The 27,079-nt window shown below is 44.8% G+C and overlaps 1 protein-coding gene across 1 annotated transcript in view; it reads right to left on the bottom strand.

Annotated features, from left to right (window-relative positions):
• Positions 1-25,786, bottom strand: part of TRAPPC6B (trafficking protein particle complex subunit 6B) — a 46,411-nt gene extending 20,625 nt beyond the window's left edge. Inside the window, exons 1-4 of the mRNA XM_086937354.1 lie at positions 25,553-25,786; positions 8,657-8,724; positions 8,370-8,487; positions 2,800-2,883 (exon numbers count right to left, since the gene is read on the bottom strand). Coding sequence (XP_086793480.1) covers positions 2,800-2,883; positions 8,370-8,487; positions 8,657-8,724; positions 25,553-25,648 — 366 coding nt within the window. The 5' untranslated portion in view covers positions 25,649-25,786. The remainder of the gene's footprint in view (positions 1-2,799; positions 2,884-8,369; positions 8,488-8,656; positions 8,725-25,552) is intronic.
• Positions 25,787-27,079: the final 1,293 nt, after the last annotated feature.

Genomic DNA, 27,079 nt, shown 5'->3' with positions numbered 1-27,079 from the left:
AGAGCAGGAAGGGGGCTATTTCCGTCCCTCTCCGTGATTGTGCGGTGTGGCATTGCGTAATGTCATTGCTATCTTTGGCCTAATAAAAAAACACTCCAGTTGTAGTAGGGCCCTGGCTTCACCTCCTGGTGCAGGACGGGCTGTGCTTTATGGCAGGCATGGAGGGAGAGGGGGTTGGTCTTGGCTGCAGCTCAAGCCTCGTACAGTGCCCCTGCTATTACTAGTAAGCAGGAGGTGCTGAAGTGGTGGTAATGGTAGGGGGGCGGGCGGTGATATTGGTGGTACTTCTATTGGCAGTGGTATTGGTGGTGGCGGTATTGGTGGTGGGAGTACTGGTATTCGAATTGGTGGTGACAGTGATATTATTGGTGGTGGGATTTGTGATGGCAGTAGTATTGGTGGTAGTGGTAGAAGTATTGGTGGTGGTAGTTTTGGAGGTGGTGGTAGTTTTGGAGGTGGTATTGGTGGTGGTAGAGGTGCTATTGGTGGGGTGGTGGTGGTGTTGGTATAGGTGGTGGTGGTGGTGTTACTGGTATTGTTGGTGGTGGTGGTATTGGTGGAGGTGGTGGTAGTATAGGTGGTATTGGTGATGGTGATGGCGTTGTTAATAAAAACAAGCTTTTGAAAACAACCAGTCAGGTGGCTTTAGTACAGATGACATGTAACACAGATGAGCTGTTGTCAGCTTCAGGTCAGGATTATATGCTACCTGGAATTCACAGAACTTAATTTGCTATTCATTTCTAAATCCATTTTACTTGGAGGAGGAGGTCGGGGGGGGGGGGGGGGAGGGGGGGGGGGTGTAAAACAGACGAGATAATGCCCGGTTAAAGTGATTGAAAGCAGACACCAGTGTTACAGGGGCAGCCATGCTGCGTACAAAAGCACAAGCGGTTTCAGCTGAAGCAGCGCAAGTCCGGCCTGCACTAAGAGAAACTCTATAAAGTAAATAGTGCTTACAGACTAAATAACAGGTCCTGTGTAACAACCAAAGTAAAAGGGCCAGTCGCCATGGGAGGGTACAAATGAAGACAAGGCCGTACTAAGGCGGGACTAACAAGCCTATTAATGAATCCGAAGGCAGCATTTACAAAAGACAATGTCACAAGCCAATGCAAAATATGGGAGGAGAGTGGGCACGGCTTCTCTTCCATACTCTACTACAGCAGTCTCGCAGATCGAGCAGTGCAGGCGCGCTGCGGCTAAGCTCGACCTAAAAAGACCAGTACTAAACATAACAAGTAATATATGAGAACCAGTTGCTGCCCCATATTTAGTAGGCTAAAACAGTTGCTACTTCACCCTCGGTTACCTGAAAATACCAAAGTATTTAAAAAGGCATAACCCACTACTGCATGAACTGCTGCTTGCAGTTTTCAATCACTAATGCTACAATAAGTTTATTTTTAGTTTCTTCAAGTCCACTGCCAAATAATACAGGTCTAGATGGTGCTGAAGAAAATATTTAATTTGGCACAGGGATAAAGTCTACTGACTAAGGTTGATGGTCAACCCCCTTAGTCCAGTTTATGTTGCGATTATGTACCTTAGCTTTTATATCCTTTGTATTTTGAATTTCGCAGAGGTTTTGAAAGAGTGAGGTTAATGTTCCTTCTGTTTCTTGTGGGGTCAGCCTGCAGCAAGTCTGACAGAATTTTGCTTTGTAATATTTTTCTTACGGGGGAATATGTGGGTAAATAAATCATTAAGGGTAATAACCCAGTTCTGCTCAGAAGTAAAGGCTAAACTGCCTTCCTTTCAAGGCTTCTTTGAGCATCCTCTCTGTATCTCCAGGACATTTCAATAAAGTGTCCATAAGAGGGATGGATGGTGCAGTAGGCATTCTCTGGAGATATATACCTCTGGCAGTGTAATGACGCCACAAGTCTTCTTTAGAGGAGCCTCAAAAAATTGTGCAGATGCTATCAGTGCAATTGATACTGAGAAGGATGCACTGCAGATGGTTTTAAGAATGTACACAGGCAGTAACATATGTGGGCTTGTGGGGCACAGGGATTGTTCTCTGGTAGGTTTTCCAAAACTGGACTGCAGGGTGCGACTGCCCCGCTTCCCCTTCTGAGATCATGCACACTAAACACTTTACCTGGTCCATCTGTATTTGTCCCTCTGGCGGTTGTGGGAGAACTGCCCCAAGGCTGTTCGCTTTTCCCATAGCAAACCTCACATCTGTTAGTTTGTTACTGAGGTAGCAAGCTAGTAGCAGAAGTCACTTTGGTTTGTTGGGCAATGCTGCATGTTATGCATCTGAGGCCAGATGCAGCATAAACAACTATGAGTGTTTATGGGTGCATGTGTCTGTCTGCCTATGCTCATATGGAGGGTCTGGCGGTGATAAATTCACAAAGAGGAATTATTGAGAAGTTTGAAATATTGCAATACTATGAATTGATTGAATTTATGTTGGTTATATAGACTGGTGGTATTGTGAACTGTGCCACATACGCAACCACGAAATCACCATACCAATGAGTTCAGGTAGAATTACTTTTTAAGAACATGCACCTTCTCCTGTAACCAACCTCAGGTTCCCCCCTCCTTGTTGTTTTCTTTCCAAGTAATAGAACAATGGCAATTTGAAGTAGGAAGGCAAACTGCAAGGGTCATACTGATTAATGAAGGGATAAGCCTTAGGACTGACATTACCTTAAAGAAACTTCTCTGTCAACATCAAAATCAGGTCTTGCAATTCATGTGACATCAACCATATGTCTAGCGATCTTTCTCCTCTGTATTAAATGCATTTTAAAAATCAAGCCCTACGTTGAGGGATCAAATTACCTTAGGTGCATGTGACAAATACTGCTTTCCCATTGACATCTGACTTAAGAGACGGAATTTGTTGTCTTGAAGTACATATATTCCCTGAAAAGAAAAGGATATCATATGTAAAGCAGCACTGAAAAGTGGTTCTCTTCTATTGATTAATTTCTAGGTAATAGCAATCGGCAATATAAAATCAAGCTTCAGGCTAAAACTTTTTTTTGACCAAAAGTATATTTTTACTCTCAAGACAATTTAACACAGAAATAATTCGGCCATAAAACCAGCAATTATGTCAAATTTTCCTTTTTAGAAGAATACAATCAAATTAAATGTTATGCTTGGATGTAAACACTGGCAGTGGTTCAAACATCGCATTATATTCTCCAATAATTCGCTTTTTCAAAAAGAGAAATATATCTCAGTTTCTCCTAAAGCCATTTAACTAAAAAATGAAATTACACTATCAATAAAAGTTGAAAAATATTTGTGCTATTTCATGAGAAAAACACAAAAGGGTTTATTGATTTTAAAAAAAGTACTCTTCAGGATTACTCTTTACTTCATTTTATTTGCTGAACTATAAAAAATCTAGCAGACCGGAATGCATTGCCAGTTCGGATCAGAAACAAATTAAGAGCAGTAGAGGAGCAGTCTGGCTAAATAAAAATGCGTTGGTCTTTAAAGAATCCAGACACCCACCCCAAACCAGGAACAAAATATAGAAATTGTACTTCTTATGGGTAGTTTTTCCTACAGATTACTCACCTGTAGAGCAATATGCGGTGTCAGACTAGATCCGGAAACTTCAAAGGTCTCAGGTCGCCAGTAGGGGAGCACAGGATTCTTATTGATGTAGGAAGTGGCGTCAACGAAGCAATTTAGAGCCCGTCCCAGCATAACAACGTCAGTTCCCTTTTTTCAAACCTTTAACCAAGATCCAAAGCTAGCTTTCTCTGAGGAGCTTTCTTCACACAAAAATCAAAATCAGCCGAGTCACTTGTGGCCTAGTGGTGAAGGCCTCAGACTATCACTGTGGAGATTGAGGGTTTAAGTCTTAGTGCAAATTTCCATACTCAAAAAAATTAAAACCAGCACAGTGCCATGTCCCCTCCTACGAAATTGAGGTTAAAACCCTGAAGGGTTTGGGAGGGACACATATCCATAACAGGCCCCCAAGCTATTTGTCTTTGGTGCCTGGAGTCGTACCTTAACCCCCAGACCTGAACTTCCCGTCAAAGCATGTACCCAAAGGTCATAAAAGAGAAAGAAGCAAAACTCTCTACTGCCAGGGTCTAGTGATGACCGTCAAAGCAACAATTGTATGTGGGATCACTCCTGATCTCCATTGCCATCTACAGGGGCAAAAAGAAGAAGCAAAAGAAGTGTAAGAAATGTTCCAAAGGTAAGTTGACTTGTCGGTCTCAATCTCCTGCAGGATAATCATCCTCAGAGCAAGAATTATAGATTGGACCACAGTGGTCCCCCCTCTGTGGACTCCACTGTACCAAGCCTCAGATTTTTTCAGATACCTTGGCACCAGGGGCCTTCACTGGCCAAGCTTTAGACGCTGACAACCGTTGTTTCCTGCGTTTTCTGCACCAGGTTTGGATCCAACAGCGTTCCTTAACAATATGTATTCAATCTTCTCGAGAGCTTCACTGTCTCCTAGGACTCCTTCACAGGTAATGGTTCCATACAGATTTCAAATGTTTATGCCTTTGGCTCTGACGCCTCTCACTGCTGCACCAAAGGATCTAGTGCCTGCGCCACATTGCTTCAACCCAGCTCTTCAGTATTTGGCACTGCAACTCTCGACAATGATTCCCCCACCACCACCACCTCGGACTAGGGATATGGCGCCACCACAGTTACAGCCTGATATCACTCTGCAAGACAGACCCTGTAGTAATGCTCAACGTTTTCTGGGGAAAGAGGAGTATAGCAAATGTCTCCATGATATTTTTGGTACAGACTCATACCCCCTGACCTGTACCTTTATGAGCATACTGGAAATTAGGTTCATACATTTCAATGTTAAGCTTCTGCCAGTGGTCTAAAATCCTCTCCCGAACTAGTTATTGACTTCCCAACTGGTCAATGCCTGAAGTGGTCAACCATTTTTTCAAGGGATTAACACCACTATCATCCAACCCCCTTTGTTGTGCCCCAGCGGGCACGTAATTTAGTCTTGACTTTTCTTATGGGGACTCCGTTTGAAACCCAAGATTGTGTTTTTCATGGCTATCACCTTGAGCCAGGTTCAAGCTCTCAGGTCCAGTCTCCCTTTTACCTCTTTTTATGCAGATCAGTTGGTGTTGGGAGCAGGGCTGCAATCCTGCTAAAGTGGTGGCTCCTGTCCACCTGAAGTTCCCATCTCAGAGATCTGCCAGGGCGCAACGTGGGCATCCCTGCATACTGTGCCAAGCATTACTGCCTGGAGTCTGTAGTGCCTAGGAATAAACACTTTTCCAGAGTGGTTCATCAGGACTTCCTTGTTTAACCATCCATCAACACTCCACCCCTCCCCCAGGGCAGGAAAATGCTCTGTAATTGGTTTTACAGGTGAGGAATATGCAGGTAGGAGTATCCTTCAGGAGAAGAAGTTGCTTATCTGCGGTTATGACTTTTCTGATGGACCATTTATCTACCTACAGAATCCTCACCGACTGACCCAACTTCCTGTTTGATGGATGTGTTACAGGAAAAGTTCATAAGATTCCACTATAGATTTTTGGTACTGCACTCCTCTATGAACATCAGTCCTTCACTCAAGTTGAAGGCTGGAAAAAAATGGATGCAAAATGACAAACATACCAGAGCGGGCTATGTGGTTTCAATGACCTCACCAGACACCACTTTCGACGTCGATGCGAAACCAGCACCCCTCCCAGTGTCGTGAGGTCTCTGATGTTTCCAGATCAAGTCTGACAACTGGGACTGCACTAAAGGGACAAATCTGCAGGTAGACAGAGTTTCACTAGAAAGATCGAGGCCACTGGTAACATTTTCATCGAGTAGTCTATACGAAAAAACTGTTTCCCTCTCAGATAGAAGCCAGCTTTAAACGGAACGCATAAAACCGGTTGAAAAAATTGATGGCAAAACCATAGGCTCAAAATCGTCTGTTACCAAATTATCTTACACACATACATATATTAATTTCTTCTTTGTTTGGTTTTAGGCTGCAATACATATGTGACCCAGAGTCCTGTCTGAGTACAAATGACTCACCTAATGAGACTTGCCTACCAAAGCCTGGGGATATTTAACCCCCACTCTAGGAGTTTTATTTTAAGGGCCATCCAGTGAAAATAAAAGTTTGATTCACCCTGCCCACCATCACCAACATCAGGCTTTCAAAATGTTATTTTGTTTAATGATGTCTGTTAGGTTTAGGGATTTACTGGTACTTCATTTACCAGCTGTGCCCTTTAACCTACTTTCTGATGGATACTTATAACCGCAGATTCTTCACTTTTAGGCTATCCCCCAGGTACCAGACTGGATCAGGAACATTTAGAACAGCACTGCTACCACGTGCCAATAGGTAGCGCCATGCAGATCCCAGTTGACTTTGTACCACTCTATAAGTGAATGGAGCCACATATAAGCACCACTCCCGTGCGCTGTCAGTTCCTTTCTTTCTACGCCTTCGTGCATAGATCTGGAGCTTACTCTCACTCTTTCGATGGTGTACTAGCTTTTTCACTAAAATATATATTTTTTTTTTTTGTAAAATTTGTATTTTGATTTGCATAGGAGAATAAACAAAGGGCTGCGGAGGAACCGCACAGTACTCAAGATCAAGGCAAAATCATTGTTCGCACATCAGCAGTGACCCAAACCATATCATAAGCATATCCAGTCCAGGCGCTAGACAACATATCTAAAATATTTTTTTTAAATCAATGTACAAAGGAACATGTTCCTTCTAGAAACTACAAAGTTTAAACCTCTTTGAGACTGTCAAAACACATGTTTGTGACAACCAGCACGAGGTATGCCTCTGGTGTTTGAATTTCGAGGCATGAATATAGGTTGAGCAAAAAGTGTGCCCTCATGAATACAAAGGCGATCTGGGAATGTGACCTTTGATTGTTTGCTTATAAAGTTTGTGGATAAGCTCATATTAAAAACGAACTTGACCACCAGACAGAAATGATTGAGGACCCGCGTAAGTTTTGGTTAAACCCGTTATCAGTTGAAATACAGTTTTTATTGCCCACAACTAATATTTGTGTTGGCTGTAAGCTTATTGTCCAGGTTATACGGGTCCAATGGCTTTAACAATGTAGGCCAACTGGAGTTCGATGCACAAGGACTGTCTTTCCGCATACATCAGGTACATTACCCCAGCAGAATGCATGGCAAACATCCCCTTAAGTGACTGATGCATAAGGAAGGAGAAGGAAGGGCTCCTACACCTCAACTTTGGTCTGGAGCAATGATTCACCAGCTCAGAAGTTGAAAGGGCCACTCAAACTGCATCTCCTGTTAAGCTGCATCCACCAACAGCCAATCCAAATGCAGAGACCTTCAAGGGTTTTTCTGTTTGTTTAATTAGCTCTGTTTTGTCTGCAGGTGTGTGCACCTCTATTCCAGAAACAAAAAATGAAATCTGCTTTAGATTGTTTAAACACATGGACCTCTTTGTGCATGCATGCAAACTATATTTTTGGCACATTCAGGGCTATGTATTGGTACACATCCCACAGCAATAATTCATTGCAGCTTCAAGTAATAATGAAAAACGTGGAAATATTTTCAATACTTTCAACAAATTTGCTCAATATTTTGTCAACTTTTCTCAAATGGGCAAACATAAATTCCCAAGTGCTAACTAAGGAAATGTTGCAATGAATGTCTGAGCATACCACATATGTGTGGGCATAGAGTGGACTGGGGTGGGTTCGCGGAGAGGTGAGTTGGGCATCATAGTGTGTCGTGGAGTGCTGTAGAGTTGACTGGGTTAGAGTAGAGTGTCACAGTGGAGTTGCATAAAGTGGAGTATTCATGGTGTGATAGTGTACTGCCATTACAGACAACAGATTTTCAATTGAAATGGCCATTACATTTGCACAAACATACAGTTTTACTGATAAAACTATACAGCACACAAACAATAATGTGCAGAAATGGCAACACCAAGTGCATTTGTTTCCTCCACACGTCAGAATTACAAAACAAAAATGTGCTTCATTCATGCTTTGCTGATTCTGATATATTTGAAATATTTACACAGTTCATTTTACAGACATTTAAATGTTGTTGTGTGCTAGTAAAAATAACATCCTACTCCTTTTCGTCTCACATGGGTACCCAAGCAGGATTTACGCATAAATCCTCCCCCTTTTAAGTCAGAGAGAGAAAAGTAAATACCAAGCTCCCTCGGAAGACAGAGCCTGAAATCTGAGCTCTGTCTTTGAATTAACAGCAAATGTCACAGGATAACAATAAAATATAAAGGCCTGGTTACAGAAATCAAGTACTCGTGGAAGAATACAAGGAGCCCCGGTAAACAGGCTATGCTCTAAGAGAGGGACTAAGGAAGTGGTGTTTGCAATGCATGTTAATATCTCTACTACCTGATGATTTGTTCTCAAGTTGTCAATTTGCTTTTTAAACACAGTCGTCCAAAAATCCTTGCAAACAAACTTCATTATATCCAACTCATCCTTGAATCTCGCAGTGTCCTTTGTAAATCTGGAAATGAAATAATTGCATAGGTCACAGTGTAATCTTTATATAGAACACTCATGTACTAAATATAGGAATATTTTACAAGAGCATCCACAGATGAAAGAAAATGCATTCTCAATAACAATCATAGGTGCGATATTAGAAGCATCCAGAAATAAGCTGGGCAATGTACCTTTCTATCAGCCCCTGTCCCACTCTGAAGCCCATATTTTCCAGTTTAGTGATGCATCTTCCATTTTCCTAGAAGATAAAAAGTATGAATTGACGGCGATTAATTTTCTTCTGCCCAGTAAATGTATACAGTACATTTAATACAAAGGCTAATATGTCAGAAGTGTTATTTGCCCCTACATGTGAGCAGCAGTGAACTGAATAGAATGCCCCTGCAAAGAGCTTCCTTGTAGACAAACATTGTGTCTTCAACTCCAAATTGTAGTTTGCAGTCATATCGTTTTTTTGCATTAAAAATGGGTCAAAAACGTGCATATTTAATCCTTGGCATATTAGTAGACAGATAAACAAAGGGCAGCAAACTACAATTCCCCCAAAATATGGTTTTCCGATGATATCAAACTCTGATCAGTTTACAAAGGTAAAACCAAAAGAAATTATAAAAAGACTCCAAAACGCAATGCCGGCTGTCTTCTACAAAACACTGCTGGACGTACTTCACATTAAATATAGAAGGAATCTAATTCTGGATCAGTTGCAAAAATATTCCCATTCTGTCAAAATGTTTATCATGCAGCCACACTTCATAAGCTACCCAAGTCCAGTGTCTTGTATGAAGCATATGTCAAAGTTTTGTGAAACTTAAGCCTATATTGTCAGCTCGAAGTATGACCCTTTCTGCTGCAGGAGTACTCAAAAGAGAAGGTGCTCGTAGATAATAAAGTTCTGACAAAACAATTAGGGTTTTAAGTCTCACATAAACAGCACATGCGCTTTACAGTTAGTGGGTTTATCTTCTTGCGTGCTCATAGGCAGCTCAGCTCGTCATGAGGCACGGTGGCCGTGTGCTGATGACAAGCTGAGCTCGTCATGACACGCGCCGGGCTAATTCCCCCGTGGTGCTGAGCGTTCTAAAAAACGGGCGTGATCATGACTAGCTGAGCTCGTCACCAGCACAGTGCCAGCGTGATGAGCGGAGCTCAGCCCGAGCACCGTGGCGCTGCGCGCACCCCCACCTCCCCCCAGCGCCGCGGGGGAATTAGCCCCGCGGCAAAGGTGTTAAAGCTCGCCCATAGCTTACCATTGGCTAGCTTCAATGTCACTCTAATTTGCTTTGTTCTCATTTGGCTCAGTGCGCCAGCGTTATATCCCCTTGTTGTGTTTGTCCCTCCCCTAGAGCATGGACCAGGATTTGTGTCCCTTGTTTGAAACTACTTTTTTCTTTGTGCTCAAGAACTCCACGATTGCTTTTGTTTTCAGGCCATTTCCCAGATCTTGCTTCTTTCCCCTTCCACCCCCTGGCCCAACTCCGTTACTTCTACCTCCACCCACCCCATCCCTGCTTCATCTCTCTCCCCCACACAACCCAGTTTCATCTCACTCCTTCACCTGCCCCAGTTTGTTTTTGTGTCTACTCCACCAGCAGCCTGTGCAGGTTTCTTCTACCCTCCCAGACATTGCCCTCCAACTGTTCTCAAGTTCTTCTACAGCAGTCATAATCAAAGTTCGGCCCTGGGGCGCATGCGACCCTCCTAACCTCTGCATGTGCCCCATCCCTGGGCAAAAGCAGTCCTGGGCTGCTTGCTTGACTCATCACTAATGTAAAAAAATATTAAATATACCGGCAAGCATTTATTTAAAGTTAAAGTGCAAACATAATGCAACAAATCTGTAAAAATATGATAATCTTTTTAAAATCTCAAGAGGGGTATTTCATTAACATACCGGACCATTTCTCCTTGGTATATGAGAATATATCAGTGCATTGAAAAGGACTATTTTAAAAGTGATAGTTTTCAAACATGAATTTAGAAAGATTAATTCTTTCACCCACCCGGACAACAATGCCAGTAGTGAACTAAGGGTATGTCAGTTGTTACATGCACCCTCTGTTCACCATATACGTGATCAACATTATAGTTTATTAAATCAAACACATGAGATGGTTTTGTACAGCACATATCCTGAAGTCATGTATTTCGAGGTCCTCTTAAAGATAATATTGTAGAAAAAAGGAGGGAAAGTGAAATTAAACAGTTGCCCAAGATCACACAATTTGGTAAAGTGGGGAAGGCAGAATTAATCCCAGGATTTCTTGTTTCGCGTCGTGCATCCTAGCTATATGTAGCTTCCCCTATACCCACCATACCACCAACACCCTACCCCCTCCCAACCAGCTCCCCTGCCCCCACCCGACCACTAACCTGCTGGCACCAATGCGACCCTTGGTCACATAACAGACCAAATACCTTGTCCTGTCCAGGAGGTGCTGCCTGCTGATTCTAGCGTTGCAGTAAAAGGCTCCGAGGCAAGCAATGGGAGTGAGAATTCTTACTAGGTTCTGCAATTTGCCAAAAGCTATCCAGAAATCAATAAATCTCGGATTGACGATTTAGCCAGTCTTTAAAAGCTGAGCAGTCATTGACTAGAACACACACTCTTTCTCTGAGATAAGGGAAGTACTGACCAATGTCTCTGGATTCTATTCTTCCACCATAAGCTATGCATGTGGTCTGAGGATAGTTTTGCCCACCTACCATGATTTGTGGTTTTAGTTCACCCATACTTTTTTTTTGTTTAAAGAAAATGGAGCACTTCAAAAAAATAATTAGCAACAATTACACTTTTCTTCTAATATACACGTTTTAACACGTTGCATAAAGGGCCTCATTAGATATAATGGTATGCTTTCCAAAATCGCCAGAATTTTGACTTGATTCACACTTCACAAAACGTTGTCCACCCCTCCAATCTCACCCACCCTCCAGTTAACCACCACGACTAATAACAGCCAATAGCTCGCCCATTTGCAACACCCATTGAATTTGCCAATGCTTGGTTTATTTATGGGTGATTTTCATTGTGTGAGGGTGCATGAAAGTGTGAAGCAAGATGTATGAATAAAGGAATAAATGGGTGAACATAGGACTATGACGGAGAAGTGATAATGGCTTGATGAATGGGATGAGAGTATGAACCAACGAAAGTAGGCATATGAGATTGAAGATGGACAGATAGTGGAGAAAGGTGGATAGGCACGAATGAATGTCTAAATGAGTAAGTAAAAAGATGAAGGCTGAATGAAAATAACACTGTGGGAATGAAGTAATGGATGAAATAATGAGCATGGATATGGAGTAATTTGTATGGTGGATGAATTCATAATTGTGAAGATAGATGAGGGAGTTATAATTTAGGAAAAAGAATGAGGACAAACAGAAGGGAGAGGGAGCTGCATAATGGAGGCCGCAGCGCTGCCACACAGTGGACGTGCATAGCAGGCGTGCCACCAGCATGGCCAAAGGCAAGCTCGTCTGCACCCGTCCGCATCTGGACCACACCCAGCGCCATGGCACCTAGCCCTTCAGCCATCCACCGAGGAGACCCTAGCCTTCAACCTCGGACACCGAAATAACTGCTATTCCTCCCCACGATCAACCAGGACCCTTAACCTGCTGCCATTGCAGCTTCTCCTACAACATAAAAGCACCCTCTCGCACCAGAGCCGTCCACGCCCAGGAGACCTCTAACAACCTGAATCACTCCAATGCACCCTGAACAATGTCAGATCGCTTTGCAAACACACCAAGGAAATCTGAAACATCATCACCACACTTTCCCGCGACCTTGCCTCCATCATCGAAACCTGACTCAACCCCTCCTCGAACATCCACATAGCCATTGCAACACCCAAAGGATACAAGATGATACAACGAGACCGCACCAACAAACCCAACTGGGCATCGCCATAATCTTCAAGGAAACCATCCTATTCATAGCCAGCAACGACAACCCCACACCGCTCATGGAACACCTCAACCTCAGACCGACCCCAAGACCACGATCAGAGGCACTCTTATAAAGACCCCAGGGACCATGACCGTCTTTCTGTGACGCCATCCCCAACTTAATTGAACCACTAGCCATCGACTCCTATAACTACATCCTACTCGGCGACCTCAATTTCTATGTCGACAACCCCACGTACGCACACTCCACCTTCCTACTGGAGAACATGAACATCGGCCTCACCCAACTGATCACCGAACCCACACACAATTGTCCACACACTCTGCTTCATTTTCACCTTCAGCGGCAAAATCAAATTCAGCCTGGACCAACCACGTCATTGTTCACTTCACCATCTCTGAAGCTCAGCACTCCACCCCCAAGCACCACAGCGACACCTACCACAGTTGGGGCAAGGTCATTGAGACTTTGTGGACACTGGCCCTCAGTGCCACCCAACCGGAAGCCTCATCAAACCTTAAACAGGCTGTCCACAATTTCTCCACTTGGATCACTAAATGCGCAGATGAAGCCAGAAAATATGTACAAAACCTTATAACAAGCCAGCTGGTACACTGTAGAGCTCAGAACCACCAAACGCAACGGCTACCAACTCGAGAATTGATGGTGCACCTCATAAAACCCCTCCGGCAAAGCCACTCCCAAAGCAGCCCTCAGCAACTACCACTGGCACATCATGGAAGCCAAGAGTGTGGCCTTCACTGCCTGAGACACAACGGCCAACCACACAAAAGAACTCTTCAAAATGGTCAAGGAATTCTCCAACCCGGTAGCCACAGAGAACACCATCCACCCATCCCAAGAACTCTGCGACACTCTCGGGTTACTTCCACAGCAAGATCTTCACCATATACAAAAACTTAGACCCCTAACCCACTGCCCTCATCAGCAGCAACCAACTAATGCACACCGCCAAACGATCACCCCCTGGTCTCTGCTCACTACACAGACCACCACAGCCATCATGTCTGGCGTCCACTCCGGAGCACCCACTGACCCCTGCCCTCTTTATCTCTTCAACCTCAGAACCAAGCCTATAAGCAGGAACTCACCAGCATCATCAATGCCTCCATCTCCACAGCAGTCTTCCCCGAGAGCTGGAAACACACAGTGGTCAAACCCCTTCGAAAAGGAAACCCTCCACAACCCCAGAAAACTGAAAAATTATTGTTTTCCCTGATCTAGCACCCAGCTAAGGTACTCAAGAAGGCCATCAACCAATAGCTTGCCGAATACCTAGAACAAAACCACCTACTTGACACCTCCCAATCAGAAATCCACTCCAACCACAGCACTGAGAACACGCTGATTGCTGCCACAGACTACATCAGAACCCTCTGACCATGGAGAGACTGTGGCGCTGATTCTCCTCTACCTCTATACTACGGTTGACACTGTTTCCCACCACACTTTTATTAACAGACACTACGACATCGGCATACAGCAGAACACCCTCAATTGGATCACCTCCCTCCTCGCGGGACGCATGCAGAGTATCTGACTTTAGGAAGGGTCCATCATTAATATTCTGCTCTTTATCTGGCTCCCTCCCTTCACCTCCGAACCCAAAGACATAATTTGCAGAATACCCAAAGGATCTTTCCTCAGCCCCATCTTGTTCAACACCTACATCATCCCCTCGCAGACATCATCAGATTCCCTGGCCTCAATATCACAGAAAAAACTAAAATCATCCTCTCGCTCACTGAAGACCCCACCACCACCAGAACCAACGTATGCAACCCCATGACCAACGTAGCCAACTGGATGAGAGACAACTGCCTTAAGCTCAACTCAGACAAGACAGAAGTACTCACAGGTGTTCTTTTGGAAGAACACCTGTGCATGGGACCATAGCTGGTGAACACCCCTGCCTACAGACAACACACGCAACCTAGGCATCAACCACGACAGTGAACTGGCCATGAAATGATAAGTCAACACAGTCACCACCTGCTGTTTCCATACCCTGTGAACGCTTGGAGAAATCAAGATGGATCCCAGTCAATGCCAAGAAAACCGTCAATTGCGCCCTCGTTACCCGCTACCTCAACTACGGCAACATCTCCACACAGCATCTCCAAATACTCCAGGCCACACAGAATGCAGCAGTCAGACTCATCCTGGACCTCCCCACATGGATACATATCACCCCCCACTTCAACCTCCACTGGCTCACCATCCAGAAGAGATGTTAGTTCAAGATCCTAACACTCACCTACAAAGCTCTACACAATCAAGGACTAGCCTACATGAACCATCGACTTAACTTTCTGTTGTATTTTCATCACATTTTTATATGTACTTTTTCCCATTTAAATGTAGTTCAACTCATACAAAGAACACCAAGAACAGTAAAGCAACAGATGGTTAGGGCACAGTCCTGGTAGCCATTGGGCTAAAACAGATAATAGACCCTCATGAACATGTCCAGGGTTATTAGCATAAAATGACAAATGTAAATTAAGTTACCTTTCTGACCACAAGTCAGCCCAAATGAGAGCGTGATGGGGAAAGGGAGACTGACAGCAAAGGGATTATAAGTTGTCTGCAAAGAAATAGGATAAAATACGTGTGTGCGCTATTACCACAAATGGTCTTCTCTTTTCTTATTTCCCCTTTCTTTCTCCTTAATCAATGCTCTGAAAAAACGTCACATACAAATGAAAGTATGAATATAGATGTCTTGTGAAATCCCCTTTTCTTTAGACTTACAACCTCGCACATGTAGTTCATTACTCCACAGACACACTGCAAGCTGCCTGCTAGCCAGTTCTGGGGGAGGGGGAATGAAGAGTTTGTTGCAATGTTTTGAATGAATCTAAAAATTGTTCTTCGCTTGCCAAGTTATTAGTTAAGTATATTGTTGCTGTGGTAAATGTGTGACAAAAGCATGGCAATTTAAAATACTTCTTTGAGACATATATATTATAAATAACTATCAACTGTTTTGATTTGCACAGCTCTCTGCAGCCTCCCTACAACTTTCTCTTTTTTTCCTTGTACAAGCATCCGCAGTCAGCCTTCTTCATGCACCACGTTAACAACACTTCTCTGGTACAGGTACTGAAGCTTTTCAACACTTCTCTTTAGCAGTGTTCTTTTCAACCATCTAGACCTCTTTGCTACTTTTGACAGGACTGCTAGTATCATTCTTCTTTTGCTACTGTCCGTACTAAGAGTAATTACCAAACAGCCTACTCTTGCCAACTACCCTCATCGATACAGACTTTGTAGGTGTTGATTAACACCTTTTCGTGGATGACCTATGCTTCTTTGTTTCCACCACTACCCTAATCCTTCTCATCCAACCCATAATGCTTCACCATTATTGGACGACTTATACTTTCATTGGCAACAGCAGAAATTGAAATCACCCTTTCCACCTTCTCTGCTGTTCAAATTACACTGCTCTATCCTATCCAATTCACTCTCACAAAGAAATATTTGACAACTGCACTGGTCTGTATCCTACTAGCATCTTAATACTTCTCACCCACATAAACCTGATAAATGATATGCACTTGCGACACTCCTCATCTGCCTCCTTAACACTTTCCTCCCTTGGAACAAGGTCTAAAATGTTCTACCAGCAAACTCTTAACCTCCCTCATCACTATAACGCTTTCAACACCAGGGTGGCTCCGGGGCTCTGCTCCACAAATTAGCAACACTTTTTGGGAAGGTTTTTCTTTGGGTCCTTTGGTGGTTATTGTGCAATATTCATGGTGGAGGTTCGGAACTGAAATAAAGCAGGACACCCCAATCACACAGAATTAAATGTGAGTTAGAATTGTTACTTAGAAAAACAAAAGTATTTAATGCAGGGAGGCAACACTGAACACTAAAAGGTCCTACAAACCATAAGGGCTAAAATGGGACCACAAACCTAATCTAGAACTTATATTTCAAATCAGGAGTAGCCAGATACTACAAACTACCTTTGCTCGGTCAGGACTTTCACAGTGCTATTCTGAACCCAAGGTAACCACAGACTACAACCTGATGGGTCTCTTTTAACCTAGGCAATTGATTGGAATAAATTATCTTACATGATGTGATCTCTCTGAACTTGGTTCTTTTGCAGTTCAGGATGAATAGCTAAGTTGGTGGGAGCCTGTGTTAAAGGGAATGACCTCAAAAGTTAGCAGCTCATAACCCTAAAGCCATCTCCATCTCAACTACCAATACAGGGGAACTAAGTACTGTGTAAATGGAATTCAAAAGTCTAATTTTCTGCAGTGACCGTATATTTTACACATGCAAGTACCAGTGTGCAACAAAGGGGCATGCGTGGTGGTTAGACAGAGTTCAGGGGATTACTGGAAGCCTTGGAAAGTGCAATGCAGAAAGGGGCATTAGAAGAAGGATGATACACTGCAGTTGGCACTTAATGGGGGGACAAACTTTGTGTGCCAGTAGGACAGGTTGTGGTCAACATTTACTATTGGGCATGTTGGCACCTGGAACAGATAGGAATCCTGGTTTGGTTTATAACAGAATATCCTGCACGCTCCCACCTTGTTTTGGTTCTCGTTTGGGACCTGTGGATCTGTCTTGTGTGCTCTCTTCCGGCTGCTCAGGTGCTTCTCTTTGTGGGCCTCTTGGACCCATGTTCTGGTACCGTTTCTGCTCCGCTTGGTTTATTCACTCTTGCTAATTATGCTCATGGACCCAAAAATAAAACCAGACCAAAAAAAACAGAACGGCCTGACTCTGAAACACCAGGATTGCATCACACAGGACAATGACTGCAAGGATTCTGAACTCAGGATGAGGAGCAACATTGAAATGAACATTCAAGGTGTCTAGAGTGAAAAAGAGAGGCAGAGGGAAACCCTAAATATTCTCTATCAAATAAAAGATACAGGCGTCCACTAACTGAAAGGATATTCAGTGAACTTCGGGTCACGTTCCTGCCCAGCACTGGGTCAAAGGCCTTGGTGCTTACTGTAAGCCTCTATAGTGGGTGTACAAAGGCCAGGCCAAAGGGGACGGGGCTTGCTCACCAGCATACACAGTCCCCTTTGGTCTCTGGAGTGTTCTAGAACCTCTTGTAATGCAGCTGTAACTCGTGGTTCAGGTTCCAGACAGGTCAGCAGGTTTACATGGCTAATGGAAAAGCCCTTTCGGTCAGTTTTTCTTAGTGACTGTCTCCTTCAACTGAGTCTTGGTTTAATCTTCAGGGCAGGAGGAAGCTTCACTCTGTGGAGCAGAGCTCTTCTCCTTTTAAGCAGGATATGAGCACATGGTCTTCTCTGAATCGAAGAGCTTTCCAGTGTTTTGGGGAACCGGTGCGGAAGCAGTGGAAACAGCAAAATTAAACCCTGGAACTTTTATGCTGGTGCTGAAAAACTTCATTTCAACGTAATGATGAATGCAAAGTACTGCCACTAGAGGACCAGTAGTTATAGCATGACACACTGGGGACAGCAGTGGGGAGCGGCCAATTGAAAGGTGTTTGACCATTAAAATAATCCTAATCCCAGACAACCAATGTCGGACGCAGCTTTGCAGGAATTTTCCCAAGGTCCCTACACCAAAGGCAAAACAGATACAGGTGGTGCTGAGCGATGCTTTGGTGGTATTCAGGTGGTGCTGCGCTAATGCTGAAGTGGTGCTACATTGGAGCGGAGTTGCTGCTGAGGTGGTGCTGCGCTGGTGGTGCACTGATACAGAAGTGGTGCTGTGTTGATGAGGTGGTGCTGTAGTGATGTTGAGTGATGCTGACGAGATGGTAGTGCTGATAGATGCTCTGCTGGTGCTGAGTGATTCTGTGCTGAATAATGCTGTGCTGTTGCTGAGTGATGCAGAGCTGGTGGTGCTGATGCTGAGCTGGTGCTATGCTGAGGTGATGCTGCGCTGATGCTGAGGTGGTGTACATTGGTGCTGGTTTGCTGCTGGAATGGGACTGTGCTGGTGGACTGATGCAGAGATGGTGCTGTGCTGATGTTGAGCTGATGCTGTGCCGTTTCTGAGTTGGTGCTGTACTGATGAGGAGGTGGTGCTGCACTGATCTGGAGAAAATGCTGTGGTGGTGCTCAGGTTGTGATGAGTGATGCTGAGGTAGTGCTGAGTGATACTACAGTGGTGCAGAGTGATGCTGAAGTGGCGGTGCTTCACTGTTGCCGAGCTGGTGCTGAGCCTAGGTGATGCTGCACTGATGCTGAAGTGGTGCTACGTTGGTGCTGAGGTGGGGCTGCGATGGCGCTGCTGAGTGATGCTGAGCTGGAGCAGAGATGGTACTCAGGTGTTGTTGAGTGATGCTGTGTTGGTGCTGTGGTAAGGTGATGATGCGCTGATGCTGAAATGGTGTTACATTGGTCCTGAGTTGGGGCTGCTCTGGAGATGGTGCACTAATACAGAGGTGGTGCTGCGCTGATTCAGAGTTGGTGCTCTACTGATGAGGAGGTGCTGCTGCCCCAATGGGGAGAAGATGCTGAGTGATGCTGTGGTGGTTCTGTGCTGATGCGGAGGTGCTGCTGAGTGATGCTGTGGTGGTGCAGAGTCATGCTTAAATGGCGGTGCTGACCTAGTGCTCAGGTGAAGCGGAGTGATACTGTGCTGGGGTGATGCAGAAGTTGTGCCAAGTTGCTGCTGAGGTGGGACTGCGCTGGTGCTGAGGTGCAGCTCCGCCGGTGGTGTTCTGATGCCGAGGTGGCGCTGCACTGATGCAGAGGTGGCGCTGCACTGATGCAGAGGTGGCACTGCACTGATGCAGAGGTGGCACTGCACTGATGCAGAGGTGGCACTGCACTGATGCAGAGGTGGCACTCAGGTGAGGATGAGTGATAATGAGGAGGCGCTGAAGGATCCAGAGTTGGTGGTATGCCAAAGTGCTGCTGCGCTGCTGCTAAAATAGTGCTGCACTGATGCTGAAGTGGTGCTGTGTTGGTGCTCAGTTGCTGATGAGGTGGTGTTGCACTGGTGGTGGTGCACGGATGATGAGGTTGCGCTGTGCTGATGCGGAGCTTGTGCTGAGCTAATGCGGAGCTGGTGCACTGATGAGGAAGTGGTGCTGTGCTGATGCTGAAGTGGTGCTGGGTTAATGCTGTGCTGTTGGTGTGGTGCCGCACTGGTGCCGAGGTGGTGTGCTTATGCAGAGGTGGTGCGGAGTGATGCTGAGGTGGCGCAGCCTTCTGCTCAGCATGTTTGGAAAGCCAAACAAGCCAAGGAAAAAAAAATAGTGCTCCGAAACTAACATGCATGGCCGATAGTGAAGTGATCCATGGAACAGGGCCAATCTCCAGTGCATGACAAAAATGCAAAAGGAGGGACAAATGTAAACTATTCACCAACAAAAACAAAGTAAGTTCAAAAGGCACATGAAGGAATGAATGAAAACAGATAGGCGTGCAGAAAGCCCATACAGTAATATTCGAGAGAAAGCTCATGCACTGCCTAGGCAAGACCTGAAGAGGAGGGTGTGGGGGAGCAGATCAGGATTAGGCATGGTTTCAGAAAATGGAATAATTAGCTAAAGCAGTGCAGCATGAGTTAACGTGAACAGGTGACCCAACACCGAGCGAGCTAAACAGACATACTCAACTACCGAGCCTTTGGGTGCAAAGTATTTCGAAACGATTCAATAAGGCACTCGTGAAGAATTCAGGTGTCAAGGACCCAATGGTTCCACAGGAGCGAAGATGAAAGTCCCCACACACTTCGAGAAAACAACACTTGGAGGACAGAGAAAACGTGCTTGCAAGTCAGGTACTGTGGGGGACAAAAAGAAGCACCACAACATATATCATATGCTCTAACTGGAGACAATCTAACACCTTGATATATACCTTTAACAGCGCTCCACTCACCCCAAAGTCCTTGCGGTGATACTCAAAAAGATAAACCTCCTCTGGACAAGCTTGAGGAATGGAGACTCCAGCGATTGAATATCAAGAGGAAAAGATAGCGAAGGACTTACTCACTCACAGCAAGGAAAGGACAGGCGTAACGTGAGGGAAAATAGGAAGGACTGAACTGGGAAAACGCTGCCGGCAAAGAATAAGGGAAAAACTTCAATGCAAAATGAGAACACAGGGATTCATCCCGGCAAAAATTGTGAAGCAGGGACAGGAAGTATGACCGTCCGGCTTCCGGGGGCGAGAAAGCGGAACAGTACACTACTCCTGCAAAAATATAATGAACCAAGTTGTCCGGCCGAAGGGGAGTAGCGGAACAACCACGCATTCAAAACTAAACACTTGGGACGTCCGTGAGACGCGCCGTCCGGCTCCTAGAGGGAGGGAGAAAGAGTGGAACAGCTACGCCCTCAGGGAGGCGTCCCCCGAAATGTGATGCAGAAGAAAATTATCCATGACCTATAGGACTATCTCAGCACTGCAAAACGAAGTTACAAATATGTCAGTCCGTTCAAAATGAACCAAGGTTACAAACCACCGCACCATTCTCAACTTCAAGATGGTCACTATCAAGTTTTGTTAATTGTTTCAACCAGAAAGTCACAGTGAAATAAATGAAACTTATTCTTCCATTAGTCACAGTCGCTGGGGGTACGTTGAAAAATAAAGAGTATAGTGTAATCTGATGCAAAAACGAAGGAATTTGCATGAATAAGAATGAAAACACTTGCCATCTTGCATTATAATCGTTAATAAAGAGGGGCAGAACACAGCTGTTTTTTTTCATCTTGTACTGAAATAAACATTGTAAAAGGATGATAGTTTTGCGGCGGTAAGCTACACAAACTTGATTCAGGTTTGCTATGCCGAACTGGTGTGGTGAGGTAAGCTAGGCCTGCTGCTTTTGGTACTAGAATGTGATATGCAAAAATATTAGTACCATTTAGAACAAGGCATAACGAATCCTTAACAAAAAAAGGAGCATGTAAAAATAAAATTGTTCCTATGCAACCTGCTAGTATCTAATAGCTTACACACTATTAAAACATGCGCCCTAAGTGCAAACAGAATCATTGAAATACTAGGACTAATCAATAAGCAGACCTGGTGCACGTTCTATACAAGTTGGACAGATGTGGTTAGTTATTTCTGAAAGGGAGTGGGGCACACATTTCCTTTTCAAACAGCTTTGCGCTGCCCATATGTCCAAAGAAATAAATCAAAGATAAGTTTGGCTGATTGTACTAGCACTGGTGGGATAAAGGAGTGGCACAGATGCCGCTGATATGCTTTTAATTTAAAAGTAAAGCTTTCTTTTTGTAAAAATTATTTAAGATGCCAGTGATAATGGGACGAGATGGATGAGACTACATTTGTTCTGACGGGGAGGAGGGGTTAGGAATTAGGGAGGGCGCTGACAAATCTTTATCAGCTACAATAGCACACAAGTGCGAGCTGCATATAAGGCCCGTTCATATGTTTGTGGTTCTCATTTTTCACAGATTTGCGGGGCTTAGCTCGACATACGGATGGCATTAAGAGCATTTCAGATTTAGAAGATGTGATCATCATGAGAACAAGAAGAGAAAGTCCGCAATGAACCCAGAGCTAGGCGAGCTGGAGAACTTTCCTTCATCTGGCACAGATATTCAACAGCACTTGACAGAAATCAAAGGAAACACGTTTGATGGCCATCATTACGAGTAAATACTAGCGGGAAACGATGTACAATAAATCATTCTGCTGCATGGTCAGAGCATTCTACTAGAAAAAAGTCACCACCCAAGCGAGTTTGCAGCAAATCCACCAAGGCAATGCAATGCAAGTATTGTGTGTGCAATTTTAGCTTTAGCCGTAGACAGCTTCTGCTGAAGGAGGTTTGTGGGGCGCAAAGATGCCCCTACGAGTGTCCCAGCTCACTCTGCTTTGATCTGCTGCCATTACACCAGAGTTCATTTTAAGTGCCATTTACGAGAAAGAAAGACTTTTACTGCAGTGTTTTTCCACTTTTCACCACACTTTATTGATAGTGTTTGTAAAGTTATGGTGTACACTGGGAATTACTGCAAGCATTTGTATGAAGTAACGGGGAGGCAGGAAGAACAAGCAAGCGCTCAAAGACAAGCGCGGCCCAAAAGCATCTACAGCGTTTACCTTACAGGAGCGAGCAGAGGCGGGCGCGCTAATTGCTAACAGATGATGCCGCTGTTCCCTCCCGCAAGGCAAACGACGCACACACATGAGGCCCCTTGGAAACAGTGCAAAACATGCACAAGTTTCTACAAAAGCCCGGAGCTATTTCAACAGGTCCCTGCCTAAGCAGCGCTTGCGCACTGGTTAGGCGAGACCTACAAAAATATGCAACAGTAAAAAATAACAAAACTACCTTTTGTTTACATGTTCCTGATTTCATAAAGACTTAATTAAAGTGGATGGAGGGAAAATGAACTTGCAAACACTCAGGTTTTCGCATTAGCAAATCCATACATGCATATTTGCTCATGCTAAAATGCAGTTCGCAAATATTTTCTAGGAGTACAATTTCTTGCCCTACTTCTGTAAATTCTTGTGAATTCACGAAAGACATATAGCTGCACTTAATGCAAGGCTGCACTTTTGAGACTTTCTTCAATAATTGGGCCCCTAATTTGGTCTGGTGTTAACCATGACCGTTTGTGTTTATTAAAATTCTCTCTCTCTATATCGGCTGGCTTCACTGTGGTGACAGCATTCTGTCTTTTACAAGGAGCATATCAGCACACAGAGTAGTTTATTTTAATGCCAATACTAATGTGGCAGTGTGCTTTTTTGAGAACAAAAACTATTTTTTGCTTTTGCCAATGTCAATAAGGTTTTACAAAAACTATGCCAAAACAAGTCACGCATTGCCAAAACTAAAAGGCCGACCACCAATTTCAGACCTACTGGCTTTGCCAATGCTTGTTTAATTTTGTTTCCCATAACCTTATTGAAACTGGTTACACTGATTTTGCAATATGAATATTTTTGCGAAATACTAGCATGCATCAACACATTTTGCTAAATGAGTCTGCTAAGAAACGGTACCTGAAATTTTACAGTAGTTTAACAATGTTTTTTCCCTAATTTCATTTGTTTAGGAACATTTTATATTGAAAGCACAGAATCATTAATTTTGCTTTCAAGCTTCTGCTAATATGCACATCTAATTAGAGCATTCTGGGAGCATTTGCATAACCTCATATTGCTAAACTTTGAAACCGTGTGTGCACATTTTTACACTAGAACCACTGTCAGTAGTGCAGTCAGAATTTACATTTACTTAGAGTGCTCACCCTAATAATAAAGGCTTTCAGTTAATGAACCATAAATACAAGTTTGAACAACATTAACATATGTACACAAACATTAACTTAACCTTTTCGGGGCTCATGACGAGCTGAGCTCGTCATGAGCCACAGCGCTCCGGTGCTCATAGGGAGCTCAGCTCGTCATGGCCCGTGGAACGCTCAGGTGCGGGGAGAGTTCCCCTGCTGTGCTGAGCGTTCCACGGGAGCCAATGCACCTGTGACGAGCTGAGCTCGTCATGAGCACAGGAGCGCCGTAGCTCATGACGAGCTCAGCTCGTCATGAGCATGGGAGCGCTGTGCGTGCCCCCCTAGCCCCCCAGCACAGCGGGGGAATATCCCCCGCAGCGAAGGGGTTAACTGCAGGCAGTGCCCTTACCTGACCCTTAATGTGGTACTGCAAACTGGCAGCCAAAGGGGGCAGTGCCCTTACCTGACCCTTAATGTGGTACTGCAAACTGGCAGCCAAAGGGTTTGTGCTGCAAGGGGTTGGGCCTACTTGTCCCAAGGAGAAAATACACATTAAAACTTGTTGCCCTTGACCCCAAACAATATGTCCTGGGCGTCGGGCTATAGGAATTCCACATCCCTGTAGCATCAGCTTACACAGGCTGCAATGGCAGGTCAGGAGTCACAATTTGAGTGGTCTCTCGTGGGTGGCATAGACATGCTTCAGCTCACGGGAGACCCCTTGTGTACCTATGCCCTGGGTACCTTGGTACCATATACTAAGGACTTACAAGGGTACACCAGCAGTCAATCTGGGGAGTACCTAAGTACTTACCATAGCCAATTTAGGGGAAAAAGCACAGAGACTGGATCTCTAATTAGCAGGATCCCAGGTCAGACTAGTCAGAAACAGCATAACACCAGTTCAAAAGTGGGGGTAACTATGAAAGCATAGCCTACTTTCCTACAGAAGGTGAACATGACTTTAAGGATGGCGACACCCTCTATACGAGGGTGATAACAGGTACATAGCCACTCAGCTAAGTGGTACTCCTTTTGCCAAACTTAAAAGAGGGAATCTTAGTTGACTACGAGATTTGAACCAGTGATGGTGTATGCATATTTCCAGCAGTGAAACATTGTCATAGTGAGCTATCTTAACAACCATGCTATTGCAGGGTAGTTCCTATTTTCCCAATAGGCTCTGCGCATTGGAATAACATAAATAGCAGTGTAGACGTAGGACTGAGGTCATCTAGGTCTCTACTGACTATGTTAAACTTAATTTAGGTGTGGCACCTAACCTGTTATCACTACAGCACAGAGCACCATTCTGTTGATACTGTCAAATTATACGAGTTAATGCAATTATTTCTGCAAGTTGCCCAGGTTCCTACAGCGGATTATGGTCATTACTGTTGTTTTATGTGTGCTATATTTGTTTGTACACGTTTGCGATTTAAATTCATGGTCCGTTCGGAACCATTGTTCGCGTTACCGTTTATGTGCCCCAGTTCCAGGCGGTTTGGGGGCTACCTTCCGTGTGCTAGCCCAGGTTATGCCATGTTCACCACCTCCTTTTCAGTGTTGCCACTTCTGCCCCCTCAGTTCACTGCCCATTACCCTCATGCTGATACGTATTGTTCACAATCCAGTCTGCCAAACAATGCTCGTTAAGCTCCCCAACTATGCTTTTTCCGATGATCTAACCAACCTTTGGACAGTTTTAGACAGCGGTTACCAGGGACCCAGCTGAATCGCAGTACAAACTCTTTCATTGAAGAGTATCGTCTCTCAACTACACATAATGACGGCTTCCTATACACAATGCACCGCCTCTCGCTGCTGCATCCTGCCGTGACCAGCATCTCGTCTTACCGCCCATCTTTCTCCCTCCCCGTGCCCACCTCACATACCCTGCTTCAGGGAGTACCCCTTCCCCGTCCTTACCACTTCGCCCTGCTCGGCAGACTTGTAGACACAGGTTACGATCTCGTTATGCAGCAGCAGGAAGAGCGCCTCGTCCGCCATCTCCTGCTTGTTCATCCTCCCGGCTGCCGGGGCTCGTGAGGTCCTTTAGGTGGGGCAGGGGCTCCGTGGCAGCGCGGCTACAGCCGCAGGACACCCAGTCGCCAGCTGACAGCCCAGCACTGGCTGGGACACTCTGGCCCCGCCCACCAACGCGGGAGCGTCACTTCCGTTTCCAAACAATTCACTTCCGCCTCTTCTACAGTTTTGACAGGTGAAATAAAGTTGCGCGAGAGCAGGTTCTCTGTGCTGGGTTTCAGAATTACAAGGAACGAGTGTGAAAAGTTAGACAAGTAATGGTCTTGGAATTTTTAATTCTGTAACTAAAGTGTTGCAATTAAATAGCAGTAATTCCATACACAACTGCATACCTATGAATCTTTTAGGTCTCCACGGTCTGTTAGGTTCGAGTGGTTTTGGAACTTGGCTATGTATATTGAAGTCAATGGCAATTAAATATGTTTTGAGTGATGGCGACGGTTTTCCGGATGAGCGATTCCATTGAAGTCTATGCGCTGATCTTGTTTGGAGGGTGTAAGAGGCTGGCTTAGTATACGGTGCTCACTTATGTAAGTGTAGCACCCTGCACTAATCCAGACAACCCTTAAGGTGATTTTAGTGGTCTGAGACAACCTTAGAAAGCTCTCTAAGTGGTAGTTGTTTAGAGCAGCCTTCATCCTTAGTCCAGAAGGAGGGTAAAGCAGCTTGTTTTACCAGATCTTAATCTTAATCTTACCTTTCCAGTGGCGATTCTTGCCGCCCCTGTCACCCCGGTCCACCGCAAGCGCTAGGCTTGTTTGTTGTGGAGGGTGCAGGCTTACTTCCGGGCTTTTCACATTGCCAGGCAGTGATTGGTTGTAGCGTTGGGAGGCGGTGCTGACTGATAGCGCGGCCCCTACAAAGCCCCAGAGTGTTCAGGCGTCCAGTCTAAAGACACTTGTGATCGAGTATCGCCCCTAGCGTGAACTGAAGCTGATTGCGCTCTGCGTAAATTGATTTGCTAATTTGCACGAAGCGCGTTTATTTTTACTTTTAAAATGTAATTTTCTTGTACCTTGATTTTAATCCATTGGAGAACCTTTACATCCACGTTAGTTGTGTTGAACCTTTCCAGTGGCGATTCTTGCCGCCCCTGTCACCCCGGTCCACCGCAAGCGCTAGGTTTGTTTGTTGTGGAGGGTGCAGGCTTACTTCCGGGCTTTTCACATTGCCAGGCAGTGATTGGTTTTAGCGGTGGGAGGCGGTGCTGACTGATAGCGTGGCCCCTACAAAACACTGAGGATGCCTAACACGCGCAGCACCCGCGCCAAATCCGTGCCGAAGACACGCCAAAGACGAGCCCGTCTGTGCCAGTACGGGACACGGGGCTAGTGACTATACTCCTCTACCCAGGCTCTCAAAGGTAATGTCATCTGACCTATTAAAATCTTTGCGCCCCGTCCAACATGA

The sequence above is a fragment of the Lissotriton vulgaris genome, chromosome 9 (assembly GCF_964263255.1).
Source record: "Lissotriton vulgaris chromosome 9, aLisVul1.2, whole genome shotgun sequence".
In the NCBI taxonomy this organism is placed as follows: Eukaryota; Metazoa; Chordata; class Amphibia; order Caudata; family Salamandridae; genus Lissotriton; species Lissotriton vulgaris.
This window is presented reverse-complemented; position numbering and strand designations above follow the sequence as displayed.